The 22,714-nt window shown below is 37.1% G+C and overlaps 2 protein-coding genes across 7 annotated transcripts in view; one reads left to right on the top strand and one right to left on the bottom strand.

The window, feature by feature from the left end:
* GPBP1L1 (GC-rich promoter binding protein 1 like 1) overlaps positions 1-17,873 on the bottom strand; it is a 48,499-nt gene extending 30,626 nt beyond the window's left edge. Inside the window, exons 1-2 of one of the 6 annotated variants that reach the window (XM_010950670.3) lie at positions 16,822-16,840; positions 15,376-15,418 (exon numbers count right to left, since the gene is read on the bottom strand). The gene's annotated coding sequence lies outside the window, so the exon portion shown is untranslated. Of the gene's footprint in view, positions 1-15,375; positions 15,419-16,218; positions 16,377-16,821; positions 16,991-17,733 lie in introns of those variants that run through there. The other 5 variants (XM_010950663.3, XM_010950691.3, XM_045513477.2 and 2 more) reach the window with 5 other exon arrangements.
* A 98-nt stretch (positions 17,874-17,971) lies between these two features.
* TMEM69 (transmembrane protein 69) lies at positions 17,972-21,888 on the top strand. Its single transcript, XM_010950702.3, has 3 exons — positions 17,972-18,088; positions 19,561-19,700; positions 20,857-21,888. The coding sequence occupies exons 2-3, from the start codon at positions 19,659-19,661 to the stop codon at positions 21,568-21,570; spliced, it is 756 nt and encodes a 251-aa protein (XP_010949004.2). The 5' UTR covers positions 17,972-18,088; positions 19,561-19,658; the 3' UTR covers positions 21,571-21,888.
* Positions 21,889-22,714: the final 826 nt, after the last annotated feature.

Genomic DNA, 22,714 nt, shown 5'->3' with positions numbered 1-22,714 from the left:
GAAATGCCAATCCACTGTGAAGCTCAGAGAGGACTCATTCAGTCGTGCCTAAGACTGTGTCCTACCTGCACTAAGAATATGTGCCAGTTATATGTGTGGCATGATTCCAAGTTATTGAGGGTAAAAAGATCCTCAAAATTTACTTCCAAGAGATCAACATTACATCTCTGAATAAAAGGAACATATTATAAAGTTTGAAAATATGAAAAGGGAACATATTAAACATATGTTGGGGATTTACATTTTCTTGAATAGTTATTCAAGACATGAAACGTTTTAAAGAACTTTTGTTGAAAGATTTGATACCATAAATCTATATTCATTTTTTCTTAAGTGAAAATCTTTGGTTCACTGTCATATATCAAGTATTTCACTGAACATTTACTCATTCCTTCCATATAATCATTTGACTAATTTTAAAAGACTCTTTGTGAGTTCTACTACTTTAAAAAGTTCCCAGCAAATGCAGTTTGGTGCAGCCACTATGGAAAACAGTGTGGAGATTCCTCAAAAGACTTGGAATAGACTTACCATATGACCCAGGAATTCCACTCCTGGGCTTGTATCCAGAAGGAACCCTACTCCAGGATGACACCTGCACCCCAATGTTCATAGCAGCACTATTTACAATAGCCAAAACATGGAAACCTAATGTTAATGGACATTTAAGCCTAAATGTCCATCAACAGGTGACTGGATAAAGAAGATGTGGTATATTTATACAATGGAATACTACTCAGCCATAAAAACCGACAACATAATGCCATTTGCAGCAACATGGATGCTCCTGGAGAATGTCATTCTAAGTGAAGTAAGCCAGAAAGAGAAAGAAAAATACCATATGAGATCGCTCATATGTGGAATCTAAAAAACAAACAAACAAACAAACAAAAACAAAGCGTAAATAAAGGACAGAAATAGACTCATAGACAGAGAATACAGACTTGTGGTTGCCAGAGAGGCAGAGGGTGGGAAGGGATAGACTGGGATTTCAAAATTGTAGAATAGATGAACAAGATTATACTGTACAGCACAGGGAAATATACACAAAGCGTTATGGTAGCTCACAGAGAAAAAAATGTGACAATGAGTGTGTATATGTCCACGTATGACTGAAAAATTGTGCTGAACACTGGAATTTGACACAACATTGTAAAATGATTATAAATCAATAAAAAAGTTAAAAAAATAATAAATAAAATTAAAAAGTTCCCAGCAAAATAAATTGGATCCTTAAAAACAGAACACTTATCTACATATTAGGTGAGACAATGGTTCCTGAAATGCAATCTAGGATGTAATGCCCTACAACTAGACTTCAGTAAAAAAGTAATAATAATAACATAAGGGAAAAGGTATACCAGAAATTAACACAACATTGTAAACTGACTATACTTCAATAAAAGAAAATAATAAATAGGATATAATGCCCTAAACTTGTAAACAGCAAAAAAATCAATTCAAGTAATTTCTCCCTCTCAGATGTTGACATACCATTTTAATTCTGTCAAAAGCATAACTATAAGCACACCTTCAACCATGAAATGAGATTTCTATTCTATCTATACTATATACAATAATTCAAGTTACCTCTATAATGCCACTATTTGGCTCCAATGTTTTTTTGATTACCTATGGGAAAACCCAAAAGATGTAATGTCTAATTTTTAACCAATCTTGCTTAATTTTGGTTTCATAAACAAGGTGTTTAATTAACTACAAGAGTAATAGATATAATTTAGTCACTTGATAAGCCTTCTTTGATAAAGGCTTTTGGGTGTACCCCCTAGAAACTGAGAAATCTAATGACTGTAACATCATTTCATAGATCGGGTAGTTTACGATCTGTGTACATCACAGAATTAAAAACGGGTATATAACCTAGTTCTCATAGGTTTTGATGATGGACTGCTTATTAATTTTTGGTAAGTAACTCTCAAAGGATTCAAAGAACTGAGTGGCACTGATTTACAAACCATATATAACATTCTTAGAACTTATATCCATAAAAGGTGAAAAAATAGAAAGTGATCTGTTACTGAACTGTTTTCATTCTAAGTAAGTAACATTTTCCTATAGCACTGATCACCTGTATCATTTATTTTTGTCTCCCACTGAACCAAGGCACAAAGAGCACTGGTCTAGCACAGTAGGTACTCAATAAATATTTGCTGAATGAGTAAATACATCAATGAAGGAACTGCTAACAGGTAGTACATCTTCAATTTCACAAGGTAATTCTATAGTGCTTTCCAATCAGGTCACAGTTAATACCACCAGCAGTGGCTATTTTAAGAGTTCCATTTGCTCCACACCCTCACCAAGCCAGGTATCTGTTGGTGGTTACAAAATGACCTACTGCAGTCTTTGTATCTTTTAATCTATTTACCATCTCTTTGTGTTTCCTTTTTTGGTAAAATATCTTTTCTCATCTTTTTACTATTCTTTTGGTCTCTGGTCTTTCTTTTATTTGAAGTAAGAAAATAAAATAGACCCCAATCCTCTGATTACAGGTGTTGCAAATATCTTTGCCAACTTCACTGGGTTGTCTTGTGATGAACACAAGTTCTCATCTTAAATGTAATCAAAGCCGTTGATCATTTCCTTTATGGTTTATATTTTTGCATCTAATGTATAGAAGCCTTTCTTCTCTAAGGTTCAAAGAATTTACATATGTTATCTTCTTAGTTTTATCATTTTGCCTTTCATATTTAAGGCATCAATCAGTTGGAGCTGATATGTATTTGGTATGAGATCCAGGTCCAAATTCATTTTTTACCATGTGAGCAATTAATTGTCCTGAAACCATTCTTTCTCCACTGGTTTATAAAGCTAGCTCAATTATAAAATTGTTTCTATATATGTATGGGTCTGTTTCCAAACTTCTGTTCCATAGGTCTATTTATCTATTCCTACACTACAACCATGTGTGTCTTAACTATTAATGGCTTTATAATATCTTGATATATAGTACAGCAAAGCCTCTCCAAAAACATACAGTTTATTGAAGGCCTTGGCTGTTTTGGCACTCTGCTCTTTCGTATCAATTTTAAAACAAGTATGTCAAATTGGGGGTAGGAGACAGTTATGACACTTCTTGGAATGGCAATGAATCAATCTAAATCAGTAAGTGAGAACCAACGTTTTTATGATATACCTTCTAAATCATGAGCATGGTCACTATCTTATTTATGTATTCTTTAACATCCTTAAATAAAGTTTTAAAATTTTCTCCCAAAAGATCTTATAAAGTATTTAGAAATAAGTCTTTAAAAAAGATATATATTTTTATGCTATTCTGTTATTTCCTTTAAATGATAATACAGTTTACTACTGGTATAAATTGTATCAAGCCGTTTTGCTAAATTCTAGTAATTCTACTACACTGTAGATTCCACAAATAATGACAAAGAAACTCTTTTTGAACATGTTAACTTTTTAGTGCCTATCAGACATCTAAGTGGAGATATAAAGTAGGCAGCTAGATATGAATCTACAGTAGAGGTACAGACTGGAAACAGAAATTTCAATTAAATCCATGGACCTAGATGAGTTTACCAAAGAAGTGAATGTAGACAGAGGAATTTTGGTATACTAGAAAACCAGGACAGCATGGGAACTCAGAAGCTAAGCAGAAATGTACTTCAAGAAAGTAGGAATGACCAACTATATCAAAAGCCATCAAATGAGATGGAAGACTGAGAACCGACCATTGAATTTAGCAATATGGAAGTTATCAGTGACCTTGTTGGATGGGGACAGTAGTGAAAGCCTGATTGTAGAGGGTGTAAAGGCAAGAAATTGTAGATTGCAAGTAGAGACATTTCTTTTGAGGAGTGTTGCTGTAGAACCAGGAAATGGGATAGTGGCTAGAAGATGCGTGGTTAAAAGAAGTGTTTTTGGTACATTGATGGGACTGAACCAGTAAAGAAAAACCAGATGCAACTGATGATGCAGAAACTTGCTAAAACAATGTCCTTGAGTAGGTGAAGAGCAGTGAGATCTGATGCAACAGCAGAGATCAGCCTTCAGTAGGTCTGCACATATTTCATTTATGACACAGCTGGGAAGGCTGAGTACCTGAGTATTACTGCAATGAGAGTTTAAAATGTCTATCCCAACTGCTTCCATCCTCTCAATCAAGTAGAAGACCTTCAGCTAAAACTGAGGATGGGTAGGAGGGGGAAGGGAGGGAGTTACAGGTTTGAGAAGTTAGGGTATGAAATGGGAGCTGCAGAGTGAACAAACTAAGGAGATAGAGTAGTTTCCCAGCACAAAAAGGGTCTATACCTGTAAGCTATCATGAATTTAAAGTGAGACTAGTTCACAGAGTTCTGTAGTTTAAATTACCCAGTCCATCATTATTACTCCCTCAACTCTGGCTCTTCTCTCCACGACCTGTACCCAACTCCCAAACTCCAATCTCAGTCAAATCCAACTAACTTTTACTTAGGCTGTTCATTATCCATGTAACTGACTGTGGTTCACATAAAACCATACTTTCAAACATTTTTGGTCTCCACAAGAACCCTGACCAATACACTTCCAAAGTTCAGTAACTTATGAATTACCACCCACAACGGCTTACATTGTTTATGTTTCTGGACCAATCCCATATTAAAATTCTACTGGTTTCCATGACATTACATCATTAGACCAGAAGTTTTCAGGCTTGTACTACACAAACTATAAAATCTCAAAATATGTTTCAAGGGCTGATACAGGTTAGCAATTTTATTTGGATTAGTAGAATATTGAAAAAAAATCCTATTACTATCATTTCATAAAAGAAGAGGCAATAATGCCATAAAAGACAAATCTCAGGGGAAAGGACAACTCACCTTAGGGAGTGAGGGAAGTTGGCATCCTTACAATAATAATATTCACAAAAGGGCTGGTGAAATCCTTTGTCGGAGAACAGCATGAGTGGCAACCATTGCACCAAGAGATCCTAGTCTTCTCCCTCCACTGTGATTACTTCTTTTCTCTTTTCCTTTTGCTCTGTAAATATAATGGCTACCTACAAGCTTTGATCAAGCACTTTTCCAATTTCTCTGGAATCTCTTCACTATCTCATTCATTTTCAAGTCTTCAGTTCTCACCTCTAAGTGACTGACTTAAATAAATTCCTACTTCAGGAAGCATTATATCACACACATATCTATACTCAAGCATTCATCACAATGCACTATATTTACCTGTTTATGTATTTATTTCCCCTATGCTTGGTAGGGATTAATAACAAATGGGATAATCTCTTAGTACAGACAGGATGACCATTAACTAGTAATTTCTTTTTAAAGAGATGCTGACAACTCCATCAATTTAGCATCTCCTTTATCTGTTCTTAAGAGCTCTTCTTAAACATTCCTTATTCCTTAAACTGCAGAGTCCAAGACTATTAACTTTGTATATCTTCAGATATTCACTGGCCCTAATGTTTTCTTTCCAAATCTCATGATTAGGTTTAAATGTTTACCACTTTCACTTCCTCTAAAGGACCGAGGAACCCTACAGTAGTCTATATTCATTTTCTAACTGTGTATCAGTTTTCCCCCCAAGTCCTCAATAAGGAGAACTCCAGGGTTCTGGTACCCTGCTTAATTTATTTTTAATCCTCATGTTGATACTTCATCACAGGAAAGAGCCCAAAGTCATACTCTACCCTGGTATTAATTTTTCATTTCAGAGGAAACAAATTCCTATCTAAGAACTTCTAAAGGACATGAAATATGAGCATGTCTTTCAATGAACCAAAGGGGATATAATTCACCTTTAAGATTTTTTCCATTATAACATGTCTGTCAAGGAAATACTTAACAGCATGGTTATTAATATCAATAAGTGAAGTTTGCTATTATATAACTAGGACCCAACAAACAAAAAAAAATTATTTTTAGTACAAACTCAATGACAACAAAGTTATTTCTGTCAAAAAATATAGCTGGATATTTAACATATTACCCTGCCCATAAGAGATATGCATGTGATAATGAAGTGTTCTGAAGTATTATAAATAAAGCACTACTTAAAATATTACCCTGAACTACTCCTAAATTCATACTTCTAAAACCTGAGTCAAATCATGAGATAATATTTCATACCTACCAAATGGCAAAAACAAATCCTAAACTATCAAGTGTTGATAAAAATATAAAGCAACAAGAAATTCTCATATATTGCTGGTGTGAGTGTAACCCACAAAACCACTTTGGAAAACACTTCGAAAAATACAAAGTTGAAATGAAACCTCTATGACCCACCAACCTTTATCACACATGAAGATAAGACAAAATATATAAGAATGTTTGCTACAGAACTGCATATAGTAGGCAAAAAAACTAAATTACCTAAATGTCCACCAATAGAATGACTAAATTATGGTATATCTGCACAATGCTATATAGTAGGAAATGATTACATGAGATACATGTAAGCAAAATGAATGACTCTCACAAAGCAGAATTTAAAAATAGTAGAAGTTAAAAACTATATGATACTACATAAAGTTTTAGAAATGAATAACACTATCAATTTTGGGATATAGTCATATAAAGCAAAATCATTTTAAAATGCAAGAGAATTATCAACACCAAATTCAGAATGAAAGACTCAAGGCTATGCAATCAAAGAGGAATATATAAAGGGGTTGAATTCTGCTGGCATAAGTATAGACATAGAGACCAATGGAGCAGAACCAAGAAATAAACCAAGAAATAAACGTAAGAATGGTCAACTGATTTTCAAGAAGAAATCCAAGATACATCAGTGGGGGGGTGTATAGCTCAAGTGGTAGCACAAGGTCCTGGGTTCAATCCCCAGGACCTCCATTAAAAACAAATAAATAAACCTAATTCCTCACCCACAACCAAAAAAAGAAACAATTTAAACAAGTTTATACTGTATAGCACAGGGAACGACATTCAATATCTTATAGTAACATATGGTAAAAAGAATATGAAAATGAATGTATGTTCCTATACAACTGAAGTATTGTGCTGTACACCAGAAATTGACACAACATTGTAAACTGACTATACTTCAAATATATATATATATATATATATATATATATATATATATATATATATATATATATATATATATATAAAAGATGTATCAATGGGGAAAAATTGTCTTTCTTTTTAAAACATGGTGCCATGATAAGTGAATGTCCACTGGTAAAAAATTTTTTTTTGAATGTGGACTCATATCTTACACCACATACAAAAATTAACTCCAAGTGGATCAAAGGCCTGAGCATAATAAAAGTAAACACAGGAGTAAATCACGATCTTAGGTTAGGTGAATGATATATTGGACTTCATCAAAATTAAAAATGTGCTTCAAAAGACACCATCAAGAAAAGTGAAAGGACAAGCCAGACTGAGAGGAAAGATTTATATATTATATATCTGATAAGGGAAATTGTATTTAAAATAAATGAAATCAAAATAAGATATCACCTCATATCTGTTAGAATGGCTACCATCAACAGGACAAGAAATAAGTATTGGCAAGGATGTAGAGAAAAGGGAATGTGCACTGTTGTGCACTGTTGATAGGAATGTAAACTGGAGCAGCCACTATGGAAAACAGTATGGAGGTTCCTCAAAGAATTAAAAATATAATTACCATATGATCCAGCAATTCCACTTCTGGGTGTTTATCCAAAGGAAATGGAAAACTTGAAAAGATATATGTACTCCCATATTCACTGAAGCAATATTACAATAGACAAGATATAGAAACAACCTAAGTGTCCATCTATGTATAAATGACTAAATAAAATGTGGTGTGTATACACATACATACATACATATATAGACATACACAATGGAATATTCAGCCATAAGAAAGAAAGAAATTTTGCCATTTGCAGTAATACAGATGGACCTTGAGGGTAATATGCTAAACGAAATAAGACAGAGACAAGTTCCGTATGAACTCATTTATATGTGGAATCTAAAAAAACCCACCAAGGTCATATACAGAGAACAGACTGGTGACTTGCCAGAGGTGGGATGGGTGAAATCTGTCAAAAGGCATAAACTTCCAATTATAAAATAAATAAGACATGGGAATGTAATGTACAGCATGGTGACTCTAGTTAATTATACTGTATTGTATATTTGAGAGTTGCTAATAGAATAGATCTTAAAAGTTCTCATCACAAGAAAAAAAAATCTAACTACACAGTGAGAGGTTTTAACTAAACTTACTGTGGTAATTATCTTGCAATATATAACTGTCAAGTCACTATCTTATACAACTGAAAGTAGTAAGTTGTGTGTTGATTACACCTGGATTTTAAAAAAGTACTTGCACAATTCAACAAAAAGACAAATAATCCAATTAAAAAGTGGGCAAATGATCTGAAAAGACACTTCTCAAGACACACAAGTAACCAATAAGCACAGAAAAGATGCTTAACATCATTAGTTATGAGGGAAATGCAAATCAAAACCACAATGAGATACCATTTCACACTCACTAGGATGGCTATAACCAAAAAGATAGACAATAACAGGTATTGCTGAGGATATGGAGAAAAATGAAACCATCATATACAGTATGGTGTATAGTATAATGGTGCAGCCACTTTGGAAAACAGTTTCTTAAAGTTAAACAGAGTTACTATATAATCCAGCAGTTCCACTCCTAGAATGATGCAAGAAAGACTTAATATGTGCACACAAAAATGTGGACATGAGTGTTCATAGCAGGATTATTCATAATAGCTGAAGAGGCAACAACCCAAATGCCCATCAACTGATGAAACGAAAAACAAAATGTGATATATACATACAACAGAATATTATACAGCAACAAAAATGAATGAAATATTGATACTACTATACCTATGAACATTAAAGACATTATGCCAAGTGACTGGAAGCCAGACAAAAAAAGACCACATACTGTATTTATATGTAATGTCCACAGTAGGCAAATCCAGGGACGGAAAGTAGATTAGTGGCTGCAGAGGGCTGAGAAGATGAGTACTATGGTTTATGGGATCTCTTTTTGGGGTGATGAAAATGTCCTAAAATTAGATAGTGGCAATGGTTGTACAACTCTGTGAAAATACTTTAATAAAAAAAAAAACAACCAATCATTAAAACTGTACATTTAAAGCAGGTAAGTTTTATGTTATGTAAATTATCTAAATAAAGCTGTGTTTTAAAAAAATTATAACAACGATTGGTAAGCGACCAACATCACACAAATCAGTTTATTGTTGAAAGGGGGAAGACACACTGTTTAACATATAGATTGGGCTATCATCAACTTAATTCAAGGATCAACCTTAGCATTACTAAAATAGGTCAACCTATTAGTAGGTATTATGTGTTTTATGATACGATGCAAAATGAGATACAGCTATGATATATTCTAGCCAAAATGTTTAGATGTATATCCATCAAGTTTTCTGCTGTGAACTTTCAGAGAAAAATACATGAATGAAAGGAACAAACTAAATGATACAAGAATTCAACTGTACAAAACTATTCTCAGGACAACCAGTCCATTCTCAAAGTCAGTGTCACTGAAAAATAAGGACTAAGCATGATTAAAGAGATATACGGAAATTAAAGTGTTATATGGCACAAGGTTCTGGATCAGATGCTAGTTTGGATAGCCAGCTGTAACAAACATATTTTAGGATCAGTTAGGAAAATCGGAGTAGCACCTGGACATTGGAAGAAATGAACATTTACACACATGGAGTGTGGGCATCACAGATTAAAAAAGCAAGCTGTAAACTGATCTCATTTTAGTAAAATAAAAATAAAAACCTACATACATGTACTTAGAGAAAGCTCTGGGGAAAATGCACCAAAAGTTGTTAACAGTAGTGATTTCTGGATGATAGGAATGTCAAGTTTTTATTTTTCCATATCTATATACCTTAATATTCTACACAGCACATATACTGCTTTTGCAATAATAAAAGAATTATTAAAAAACAGAATCACACAGAGAGCTTTAATAAACTTATGGTGCCCAGGCTTTACCCCAGATAAGTTTTCAAAGGTTAAGAACTACTGCTTTTAACAACTGGGAGTGGATAAAAGGGAAAATTCTTGTCTAAGATTGTCTTTAAAAAAGACATTCATGGCAATTTTTCACTTTATGAGTTAGGAGACTACCCTAAATAGAGGCAGTAACTGTATCTTCTGGAAGGGGCAGTTTTATTAGTCAATTTTACAGATCAGAGTCCTTGGTTGAAAAAAAAACAAACTCTATTTAGGTAGATTAAGTAGAAAAGGAATTTATCAGCAGGATACTGGGAGTTCAGAGAATGAATGATTTGGCAAACCTATAAAAATCAAGTAAAGCTAAATAGTCAAACCACCAACCAAGGTTATACCACAGCAAGAGTCTCTTAGGAAACTGCCCGATGCACTGCCACTGCCACCACCCAATGGAATTAATTCTAAACTGTCCTTGCTCCTTTCTATCTCTCACTCCAGATTCAAGTCCCCAATCAAGTGTATTTGACTGGCACAGTTTGGGTCATGGTTACCAGGGGTCCAGGACAGAAAGTGTATGTGTGTATGCATACAAGTTACATTTCATTTGCAGCTTCCTTTCCTAGTAAGATTCAAAAAAGGCCACGGTGAAGTAGGGTTAAAAATGGAAAACAAACAAAATAAACAACAAAGGACCTCTTTAAAGCTCAATTAGTAAAATGTCCAATACAGGAAGCTTGTCTGTCTTCCCATTAGCAATAAGCTTTAATCACTGTGACTTCTGATTCATTTTCAAGAAAAAAAGAATTTCCTTAAAATAATTTCACAAAGTACAAAATTTTTCAAGAGTAAAATTTATAACCTTTCTCAGGTATCTCCTTCCCAACTGCAATTCAAAGGTTACAAGCACTTGTTACAACCATACCTATACACTATCCTGACAGAAATGGAATTAATTTGAATCACAATGGTTTCAAATAAGCACACTATGTTACAAAAGTACATTTATCACCTGAAGCAATCTGACAGATTAAATTCTGGCTGTGAAATTCAGATAACTAACTGAATTAGATTCACGCAAGTATCTGAGACTATAAGGTTTTGGAACCAGTGAAAATTGTTTCTGTACCATTTGCTCCAAAAGTCACTGAATAAACTACACTACAAACAAGCCACTCAGTAGTGATAAGTTTTATCAAATATTTGCAGCTACAGGGGCCCTGAAAGGCTTCAATTTCCTCTGACTATAAGTACATAGGCTATTTGTTACATTTTAAAAACGATATAGTTTTTATACTTGAGAAATTTAAAAGTAGTGACTAATATATCGCAAAATATACATTTTTACTTTACCTTCATTTTACTCACAAGCATATCTAAAAATCTCTTTTCAAGAACAAACCCAGCTTCTAATCCAAACATTACTTTTAAGTTAGAAGAGCAGACTCTGGATCAAGCTGGCTCTACCATATACTCTGTGACTATAGACAAGACACTTCACCTCTTTTCACTTCAAATCCTTATCTGTAATTTGGAAATTGTTGGCAACTTGACAATTAAATGAGTGAATATATGTAAAGTGTTCTGAATAGTGCCTGGATGTTTTCCCCAGGGAAATTTAAAAACAAAAAACAAAAAAACGGAGGAGGAGGAGGGAGTCCTGGTCTATATTGAGTACACAATAAATGTTAAGAATAAAATGCTTAAAAGTTGGGGGTTGGGGGGCTAAACAATAGAAAAAAGATGCAGTTTTGAGAAAAGGAATCTTTAGATCAAGTAGGCTGAGAAAACCATTCACTAGTAACCAAAACTAGAAAACAAAACCACTGCAAGCCCAGCACATTTAGCTCAAATTTTTAATACAATAAATAAATACTAGGTAGGGAAAAAAAAAAAAAAAGGACAAGAAACAAACTACCTAGAAAAGTTAATACTGAATTGGACACAGAACCAAACAAACACTCCATTTTACAAGCATATCGAGAGAAAATAACTAATACAATTACTCTATACTGCTCAATAGAGAAATTGTGAGAAAATGATATAGATGAAAATCACTGAACAAACCAGGAAAAAAAAAATACCAATTTACAGAAAATCAGGACAAAGACCTGGTTTCTTCAACAAAGTGCAAGAAAAAAAACCAAAAGAAACATACAAACTAAGAGGCTTGAAAGAATATCAGTCAATTAATTCAGTGTGTGGGACCTGGACCTTGAAATAAACGAGAAGTCAACAGAAAAGTAATATCTAGAAAAAGGAAACACAAAACCCCCAAAAGTTCTACGTGCAAAAATCTGTTCAGATTTCACTGAATTTCACTCAACTGTTAAAAGGATGTTCATTAAAGACAATTTCAAACAATTTACTTAACAGTTATGAAGCATTTACAACAGTCAGGTATTGTATTAAGCACTGTATTCATTTGTTTACCACAATAACCCTAAGAGAAGGTACTATTATCCCCATTTAACAGAGGAAGAAACAGGCAAAAATCTTAGCTAAAACTCCATGAAGGTCATAAAACTATGAAGTGGCAATGCTGAGATTCAGACCCAGGCTATAAAGTTGCTGCCCATTTAACTACCATACCATGCCATCTCTCTACATGATGTGGTGAAAACTGGGCTTTGGAATGAAAGGAAGCTGTCTGAATCCCCACCTCTCATTACGTTATGCAAATTACTTAACTTCTTGGATCCTCTGTACACTCACTCATAGAAGGCTTAATATCACCTATTCCAAACAAGTGTTTTAAGGAATAATGAGATCACATATTTTGCACTCTACTACAACCTCTAGTTTATGAAGTCCACAATAAATGGTTCCCACTCCCCTTCCCATCATACCTGGTAAGACTAATTAAAAAGCAAAGTTAAAAAACACATAGCTGTAACACTGCAATAGTTCTACCTTTTAATTAACTAACCAAAGAACCCCCAAACCATCTTTTCAACATACTTGTATACTTCAAGGATAGTAATGATTCAGTAGAGGATTTTTTTATATAGTGCAGTTTAAACTTACAATCAGCAGAAATAAGAGTTTGCAATCTAAATTTAAAGTATAGCCGAATTTAAATGAATTCGATTTTTTCTGAAAACAATCAAACAAAACGTATTCCACACAAGTAGACCTACTGCTCTGAAAAGTGTACTGAAACTTTTTCACGTTGGTGATTCTCTAGCCTGACTCCAGTTAATATAAGGCAAAGTAGTTTTATCATAGAAAGGGAAGGTAAACTTAATGAGCATGCTAAAAATCAGCTCCTTCAAGAAAGACAGCTTTCTAATGTTGCTACCCTGTGAAAATTTTTGTGCTTATCTGTTAAACTAAGTTCTTAGGTGGCAGAAATGTTTTAGTCACTAGGTATTCGTAGCACTTAAACACAGTGGAACTAGCACCATAGTATAGCCTATAGCATTTCTTAAAAGAAAGTATTTCTTAAAATCATGATGGAGCTGTTTTGTCTGAAAAATGAAAAATAATTTTTCCAACAGATGAATTAAAGGCTGATTATTTGCTTTAGTAAAGAAAAACCTATTAGACTCCTTAAATATTTGCCCAGTATATTTGTAATCGCCTGTAAAAATTAAACTTACATAACACAAGCAATATTTTACCTCATTAGTTAAGATACATATACCTGTGGACAAAAGAAGTTCAGCTTCTCTCACTGAACTATTTTAAGTTTGAGTAGCCAGTTTTGTTTTGAGCAGACCAGTGGGAAATAAATAAAAACTGGAGCCTGATTTTGGAGTTGGCAAAAAAAGTTGACTTGGGCAGCTAAGTCTCAGCACAAACACATTTAATTCTAGACAATGGCAACTATAGCCACTTATGAAGTAGTATGTTTTTCTATGCATCACCTAGATTTGACCCCCTTAAAAAACCATAAATGCATACAGCACCAAAATTTGCCTTTTCCATGGACCACTTTTCAGTTGGGATACTTAAAAAAATGTTTTGCATCTCATCTTTCCAATAGTATTACTTTTATTTTCATGGTTAAAGGCTGCACAGTGACTTGGAAACAGATTGCTTAGGTTTAAACACAGGATCTGCTATCTACTAGCTGGATGAATCTCTGGACTTATTTTCCTCAACTAAAAAACAGGGATAAAACAATTATCTACCTCATAGAAATAAATTATTAAATATAAAGCACTTCAAGCAAAAGTCAGCCCCTAGTACATTAGAGTTATTACTGTTATTAAGTGCATACAATTCAGTCATAAAACAAAGATATGCAATCTTCTGAAGTATGATTCAAAATTATGTTTTATCTTTAACTGATCATTTAAAAATTATAAACAGAAATGTGTCAAACAGCCACTGACGAGAAAACTGGTTAGTTGAATTCATTCGAAATAAAAATGGCTTTCTAACATTCCACTCCACCCCAATTTCAAGAGCTCTGATAAGATAGTATTCAAAATCAACTAGAAAATATTTATATCAATACGCACAATCTGTTTTTAGCAACACCCCAACAAATCAGAGTAATAAGGTCCCATCCAAGTTTATGGGTCCAATAGTGAACAACGGCAAAACACAAAGCAAATGACTTGTAATTTCTGTAAAGTACTTCAAATGTCTGTCTTGTAAAACCACCAAAATAATTTAAGAACGACAAAAATCCTAGGGGAATGGACAAAAGCAAACTTTTGTATTGAAGGAATGTAGAGACCTAAATTGAAACTGACTCCCTAGGGAAGCAAGATAACAAGTTTATTTAACTATTAATTCCAAAGTTCTCACTGACAATTAGCATTTTATTATTTTATCTTTTAGACAGGTTGCAAATTGAAACTCAGACATTTTCCCAAATACTGAAGTTAACTGTTTTAGGTTTCTATTCTATGTCTTTTTGTTTTCAGTTAAACTTCTGGATCTAATGCTAAAAACAAAAAAGCAGCAAACAAAAAGACAGCCTTTTGTTTGAAAGGGCACAACAATCAGTCACTCCATATCTAAAGTTTGTTTTCACTTGTTGCCTTACACTCTCCTAATAAATATTTCAAACAGCACTCTGATTTTCTTTCAGGTATTACACATAAAAGACATTAGAAAATGCCAGCAGTCCACCAAACTATAAATCTAAGTCTACTGAAGACTACCAATAACTTGGATGGGATTTCCACTGAACGTGACTTCTGTAAGTACAGTAAAACATGAGCCACCATTAACTCTGTTTTTTCCTGATTAGCGGTAAATATTAACGTTAAGAGCAAGTATTTCAAAAAACATGACAAATCAACCTCAGAGCACAAAGCTGCCTGATAAAATTAACACCACAGCACAATTTCAAAACTATAAGCAACTACCAAAAAAACAAAACAAAACCGCACCCACTCTTATGTAAACTTTCGGAGTAAGCAAACTTCTTTAGCCTCACCTTTGTTTTTACCTAGCAGGGACTCTTCAAGATAAGACACCAACTGCAAGAAGATCAAAAGATCCAGTTATCATTCCCTTAAGAGAAATAACTAAGAATTCAAGACATGTTAATGTATTTAATTTACCGAGCTCGGGGCACTTCCCCAAGCTACAGCCATTTTAGATTCAGTCTTTCTTCTGAATTTCACGGGGGTGGGGAGAGGTAGACATTAAATAGAAACAAATTCTCTCTAGAACACTTCAAGATTGACCAGCTTTTCTTCTGGGGTGGGGGTGGGGGCTGGTAGGTGGGGGAGAGACCGTCTGAAAAACGAAAACCCCTCGCTACGAAGGGGAACTGGAAGGCTGGGGAGGGGGGAGAGCGGAGGAAGTTAAAGCTCTTCTTTTTCCCTCAAATACCCAACATTTAACCATTTGACTTAGATTCTTTTTTCATTAGGTGTCCCATCACTGGATAACAAAAGCCCTTGGCTCTAATTTAAGGAAAGAAAAAGAAACATAAGCCAAGCTACTCAACCACCACCAAGCCGGAACGCCTGGAGAGGAGCCAGAGAGTCGCAGGTGAGCGTTCCGACCCGAAGACCAAAGTTGAAGTAGGAGCGCTCTGGCAAGTCGCGGTGACGCTCGGGTGCAAAGCTCCACGTGCCGGGAACGGTGCCCCGTCCCAATCACACGACCCGTGGGCTCTGCGCTCGGTCCCCAGGCCGACCTACACCCAACCACCTGTGTGAGAGCCCCCTTCAACTTGTTTGAGCAGCCGGCCGGTTAGGCACCAGGCGGAGCCCCGCGCCGGACGACTCAAGATAACCCTACTGCCCCGTTGTCCGGAACTCCCACTCACCGGGCAGCGGCGGAGCTACAGCTCCAGACAAGATGCGGCGTCTGAGGGGCGCGTCCCCAGCTTCCTGATCGGCAGAGGTGTAGAGCCCACAACCATAACAAAGCTCTTTCCAAAATGGCTGCCCGGCCCACAAGGCCCAGGAGGGGCAGAGCGCTGGAGGGGGAGGAGCTACGACCAGTCCGGCCCTGCCCCCACCTGACCCCGCCTCACACACGCCCACCCACTCGCACCGCCCACAAGAGCGCACGCGCATGAGCCCTGTTCCGGTGACCCTGCAGGCGCCACACGCCGCCAACGTTCCGCCCCGTGAACGGCAGTTATTGCCTGCCCCGCCCCCAGCCGCCTCCATCACGGCTTTCGGCGGCACTTGGTCGCCCCCGCCCCTCTGCACAGTTGAACTCTCTCTCCTCGCGCCGCCTCAGAGGCGGAGACGAGCCGAGTTTGGTACTCCCCCTCAAATCCCCTTGCACGGCACTACGGCCGGGTGCGTGTGAGTGGGTGTGTATGTGTGTACCCGTTTTTCCCCGCCCCTCCGTTCTGCACCTCCCCAAACCCCACCTCTGAGAAAGCATGCGTCCCCCAACTACTTCTACGAGTACTAACAGCAGTTTCGTGGGCTGGTCTGCTTTCCGACCCCTTCCCACCTTCGTCTCCTTCCTTCCTTCACGCGCGTCGTTAAGACTCCAGCCCCCAACGGGCCACACGACTGGGCTCTAGAGGCCTGCGCTGCTGGGCCCGACGCGCTACCCGCTGGGAGTGGTAGTTCCGCCTGACCGCTGGCGTCACGCCCCTGTCCCAGTGCCGCGCGGGTTTCTGGCCAGAGCCTGCTCCTGTGCCAGGGCGGAGAAGCTGTTTCTCCGACCGAAAGTCTCATTGGGTATCGCACGACGGGAAGGGGCGGCGCTGCCATGACAAGAGATGGAAATAAAAGTAAACTAGAAGGGGTTACTATTAGGAAGAATTCGCTGTGAGCCAATTCTGCACAGGAAGCTAAGCCATATGATGACCCGCAATCGGAAAGCTAGACTACCTGGAATCCAGAGGAATGGAGGAACTGGCTAGCGTGGGCCCCTTGGACTCTCCTATTGACTTTAGAATGACGCGCAAATTGCCTGATAATGTTTCCTTTGACATACTGAAATGGAGGCCCAGCGAAAGGAAAGGACTTGCTCAAGGTCACACAACCTACAAATAAAAGTTAAAGCAGAAGGTGACAGGAGGAATGATCTAACTTCCGGGTCACCTTCAAGCCCAAGGCTCTTATCACCACACCTTTCATGGCAGTGAAAGTCCCGCCCCTTATGCTCTTTATTTCTTAATGAAGTTTCCTGGTCCCAGCAGAAAGAATGAAGTGGAAAGTTTTTTTCTTTTTCTTAAATAGTATTAGTAGTTCAGGGTCCTAATAAGGAGTGAGATCCTAGAAACCCTGTTATTATGCAAAGTAAAAAATGAGTTCCAGAGATGGCAAGCAATTTGGCCAAGTCATACTTGGCCTAGACTCCAAATCGCTCCTACCTTCCTCCACCACCATCACTGAAATTGTTTCAGTAGTTGCACTCTACCTTCCCGAACTCTGCGGGTCATATTTCGCTGGGCTGGCTGGGAAACCTGGAATAGAAAGGCAAGAACTGTTCAGGAACTCTACAAACTTCAAAAAGCCGGCTTCCACTTGATTTTAAAGAAATAGCCTGACAGAAAAACCCGGTGTGGGAACCAGTTAGCGGTGGTTGAGTCCCCACCCGAACTCATTTTTTTCGGCTCTCAGGAAGTGGCGGGGGGCCATCTGACCCCATCTGCCGGAAGTGCCTTTTCCAGAGTGCCAGGCTATTCTTGCAGCTTAGTTTTCCACCTCTCCGCGCGACGCTGGCAAGTAAGTAGCAGGGCTGCTGCCACTGGTGCAGCTTGGGAAGGGTGGGTATAGAGGGTTAGGAGTAAACTGAAGCCCGAGAAACTGTTGGACAGTTTCCCGAGGATCTTTGCGTCCAGACTCCGCCCCCTTTTCCCTGTTGTCGGCTCTGAGGTTTACAGCTTGAAACTTTCATTTGGGGCAGTGGAAATACTGAGCATTTTCACCTAAACTGAGCAGATTAACCCTTAGCTCTTTGTCTTTAATTCCCTCACCAGTTGCCATTCCCAGGGCTTTAAGCTGTCTCTTTTTCACTTTAATACTCCTGAGTTGGAAAGCACATGTCACAGTGCACAGGGAGTTCGGAAGGTTGAACTTTTTTAATGGGGTGGTCTTGAAGTCCCTTACGCGGCCATGCGGATATGTGTCTGGGAGTCCGGAGGTGGATGTGGATGTCATCTAACATCTACTTAGAGGTGGATAACTTAACGTCTACTTGCTTCCTTATATATAGAATGAAGACGTTGACTGGCTGTTACACAGGATTTGACTAGCTGGTATACAGAATTTCTCGACCCAGCCCTAAGATCTGTGATAAGAAATTAGTTCACTTAATATTTAGATTAAGCAGGAACTGTGTTTTGGAGTTTTAGACACTTCATTCTCGTGGTTAAGAATGAGACTCAAAAACATGACAGTTGGATTCACATTCTCACTCATCCATTTACTAGCTGCTTACATTGTGTAAGGTGGGAATAATAGTATATTTTGAATGCCTACTTTGTGTTAGGGACATTTCTCAGCTCTTTACATGTATTAACTTTTGTTTTTACAGTGACCCTATGTAGTTACTATAGGCTTTATAGGTGAGTGAACTCCACCTTAGCCAGGTTAATATATTTGCCCAAGGTCACATAGCTAATACGTGGTGGAGCCAGGTTTCCAATCCACATTGTTTGACTCCAAAGTCTGCACTCTTACTTAACAGTCTTCTGTCTCTCAGCACCAAGTTGATGAGGTCATTGTATTAAATGAATTAGTGCATGTAAAACACCTGGTTACAGTGCCTGGTTCACAGCTAAATTGTATTGGCTGCTGCTATCATTATTTTGAGCTGTAAACTCCTAAGCCACAAAATAGATAACTAAGGGGAAAAAAGAACAGAGAAGCTATGACTTTCAGTGTTTAAGACAATAAAGCAGGTACTTCAATGAAGCAATTTACCTAAGGTCACACAGCTGGGAAACATGGAAGTAGTTGTAAAATCCAGGTCTATTGTCTCTGTGAATTATTCTTTCTGCTACATCAAACAGCAAAAGCTAAAAGAAAGGTTCAGAGAAGAAAAGGATCTGTTTACTTAATGTTTTACTGATTTTTTTGAAAACATTAATGATTATTCTCAAAGGAAACTGTTATAAAGAAGAAATTCCTCCTACTTACTACTTTAAAAAATTATGTATAAAATGAAGAAAATTGACATCTTGTTTTGTACACAGCAACATGCTTCTGATTCAGCCTTTCCACTTAGCTGTAAAAATACATTAATCAGAACGTCCTGGCATCTTCCTTAGCAAGACTTTCAGTGGGACCCAGTATGCTTCACTTCATCCAGCAGTTTTTTCAAGCACCTTCAAAGGTTGGTTTATTCAGCAAATATTTGAGCACTACTTTCCAGGCATTGCTTTGTAACTAATAGTGAAATTTCACTAACAGTGAAAAAGAAGACAAAAATCCTTACCCTTTTACATTCCGGTTGTTCCAGGGAAGTGGATAAAATACAAGTGAAATATTTAATTTGTCAAGTGGTGAGTGCTTTGGAGGACTATAGCTCAGGGAAGGGGAATAGGGAACAGCAGACTTAAGGACTGCACTTATAAACAGGGTGGTCAGAAGTGAGGGGATGAGCCTTGCAGGCAGCTCAAAGAACATTCTAGACAAAAGGAAAAAGGCCTCAAGATGGAATCATTCCTAGCATTCTGAGTAATCACCAAGATTCTTAAATGACTTTCATTTTTTTGTTCAACATTTTTTGAGTTACTGTTGATCTGTTCATCAGTTGAAGTATGGAATCTGCTCACTAAAGCACAGAATCAACAGGAAAGGTTATTGATTTGGCCATGTACCGTGAAAAGCACTGGGGATTTTTTTTTTCAGGCAAAGAAAAAATATGATCCTGGCTCTCGAGTCTACTGAGACAGACAAGTAAACATGATTTTAATTTACTGTGAGATTATGATGGAAGTGTGCATAGGGTACTTACATATAGAAGCATTAAATCAGACTGGAGAAAGCTTCAAGCTGAATTTTGAAAGATACGTTCCCTAGATAAAAAAGTGGTAAGCTAGAATTCTGGCAGAGACAGCGTAGGAAGGCATGAAGCTATGAATAGTATAGTGTCTAAAGCTTAATTTTTTCTACATAAAATAGCATTGCCACAGTAGTTAGTGCCACTTCTTTTGCAGTTTATAAATAGAAGAGGCAGTTGAGAATGCCAAAAACTAAAGAACTAGTTTTTACCTGTTTCTCCTTCAGTTATTTCTCTCATAGGATAAGATTAGTGGTAGGCGGAAACTTATCACGGGTTTCTATTCAGTAGTTTCTTTTGCATATCGTATAGCTGTTTGATAGTCTTTGCCAGCAATAACAACATCACCCTGTAGCTCAATCTTTCTTTAAGTTCAGTGTGTTAACAGAAAGCAGATTGTTATTGTATTGTTTCAGATTGGGATTAAGACATTTGGTGATTTTCTTTTTAATCTGTTTTTTGTCTTTTGGTTTTATTTTCTCTACAGATTCTGAAGTATCCTTCTACAGTCAGACTAGGAGCCAGCAGAAGAATAAACATACTTTCTGTCAAGGCATGTCTCCAGCAGAACTTTTCCCCTTTGTTTCCAAGGACTTGGCTTCTCTCATCATTTCCAGTGTATATGAGCAAAACACAGTATTATCATACGTCCCGGTGCAGCTTTAAGAAGAAGCAAAAGCAAGCAGTATTTCCAGCCAGGCCACCACGCACTATCAGTTACCTGCCTGACAGCCCAAAGCCAGCGTTATACATAACTCTGGCAGGACTAATCCCCTTCGTTGCTCCACCACTGGTCATGGTGATGACAAAGACTTACAGCCCCATATTAGCTTTTACTCAGATGGCTTATGGAGCCAGTTTCCTATCTTTCTTGGGAGGGATCAGATGGGGTTTTGCTTTGCTAGAAGGTAGTCCAGCCAAGCCAGACTTCCTCAATTTAGCTAATAGTTTCACTCCTGTTGTGTTTTCATGGTTTGCCTTCTTTATTTCTGAGAGACTCAGTGAAGCTATAGTCACAGTAATAATAGGTTTGGCAATAGCATTACACAGTGAACTTTTTCTCTTGCCACATTATCCCAATTGGTTCAAAGCCCTGAGGATAGTAGCCACTTTAGTGGCCTTTCTTTCATTTGTAATAACTTTACTAGTTAAAGATATTTATCCAGAGAAAGGACCCAAGAGACCTGGGCGAACAGAATAAATATAAAACTCTGTAGATGACGTTAGGATGTTGGCTAGAAACCTTGTAAGGTTGTGTTTTGGCATCACCTTTTCCTCCTTCTCCTGTTTAGCTCTTTTTTTCCCTCACCAATGGTAATTTATTCTTCACAAATTAGTTTTCATTTCTAGAAATCTTTACAGGAATCACTGAGAAACAGCTTGAAAATCCCTAACAATGCCTTTTCATGTCATTAGGTTACAGTTCTCATTATCTTTTTATGAATTAAATAGTCAGCCAGTTAATAATTTCAATGTTTTTGTTGTTTTGAAAAATGTAAAATAAAAAAGATGAAAAATCCTTTTTGCTAGAGCTTTAAGATCACTGAAAACACACACACACACACACAACTTTTTAAGAGGAAAATTTTGTATCTGTGAGGGTCTGAAAATAATAGGTTGTTCCAGTGGCTCCAGTGGAGCGGTCATTGCACTTGCCCCTGGGAAGTGCATTTCCAAGCTCATTTTACCTGGTATAACCTAGGTATATGAGCTGAAAAGATCTGTGGCTCTGAAGTCAGTAGGGAGCAATGTCACAAGGGGAAGCCATGTTCAAAGAAAAGCCTGACACATTTTCCAGTTTTTATCAGCTATTTGGCAGAGTATAGATGCAACTTACCTCCAAACCAGCAGGTCAAAAATATTTAAAAGAATAAAGCCATTACTACATACAAGTAGGAAACTAGTCAAGCTGGAGCCATCTTAATGTTCTAATGAGTTGGACCATCTAGTATTACAAATTTAACTCACGGAGAAGCTTTTTTAAAACAACAAAAGCAACACCTTGAATTCTAACTTGAAAACCTAGTCTCTTGAGATGCTGAGTCTCATAAAAAAGGGAAAACATTTCAAATGTTGTAAGAATACAAATATATCACCTGGTATGTGTTATCTTTGTATATGTATTCAAATATTAGGTAACTTAAATTTCATAAGTGAATTATATACATATGATTTCCACTTTAGTGATTCTTGGCTGTGAAGAGATCAGAATCTAAAGTGGTAACTTGTTTACTTTCTTACACACCTGTTACAGGTTGAATTGTCCATTCAAGTTCTAATCCCCAGTATCTCAGAATGTGACCTTACTTGTAGATAGGGTCTTTACAGAGGTAATAAGGTTAAAA

Source organism: Camelus bactrianus, chromosome 13 (assembly GCF_048773025.1).
Source record: "Camelus bactrianus isolate YW-2024 breed Bactrian camel chromosome 13, ASM4877302v1, whole genome shotgun sequence".
NCBI classification, from domain to species: domain Eukaryota; kingdom Metazoa; phylum Chordata; class Mammalia; order Artiodactyla; family Camelidae; genus Camelus; species Camelus bactrianus.
The sequence above is the reverse complement of the archived record's forward strand: the minus strand, read 5'-3'. Positions and strand labels throughout refer to the sequence as shown.

Bases quoted from the DNA above. Each gene is read 5' to 3' on its own strand.
- TMEM69 (XM_010950702.3), top strand. From the start codon at position 19,659: ATGCTTCACTTCATCCAGCAGTTTTTTCAAGCACCTTCAAAG. The intron at 19,701-20,856 runs GTTGGTTTATTC...TTTTCTCTACAG, and splicing joins TTTTTCAAGCACCTTCAAAG to ATTCTGAAGTATCCTTCTAC.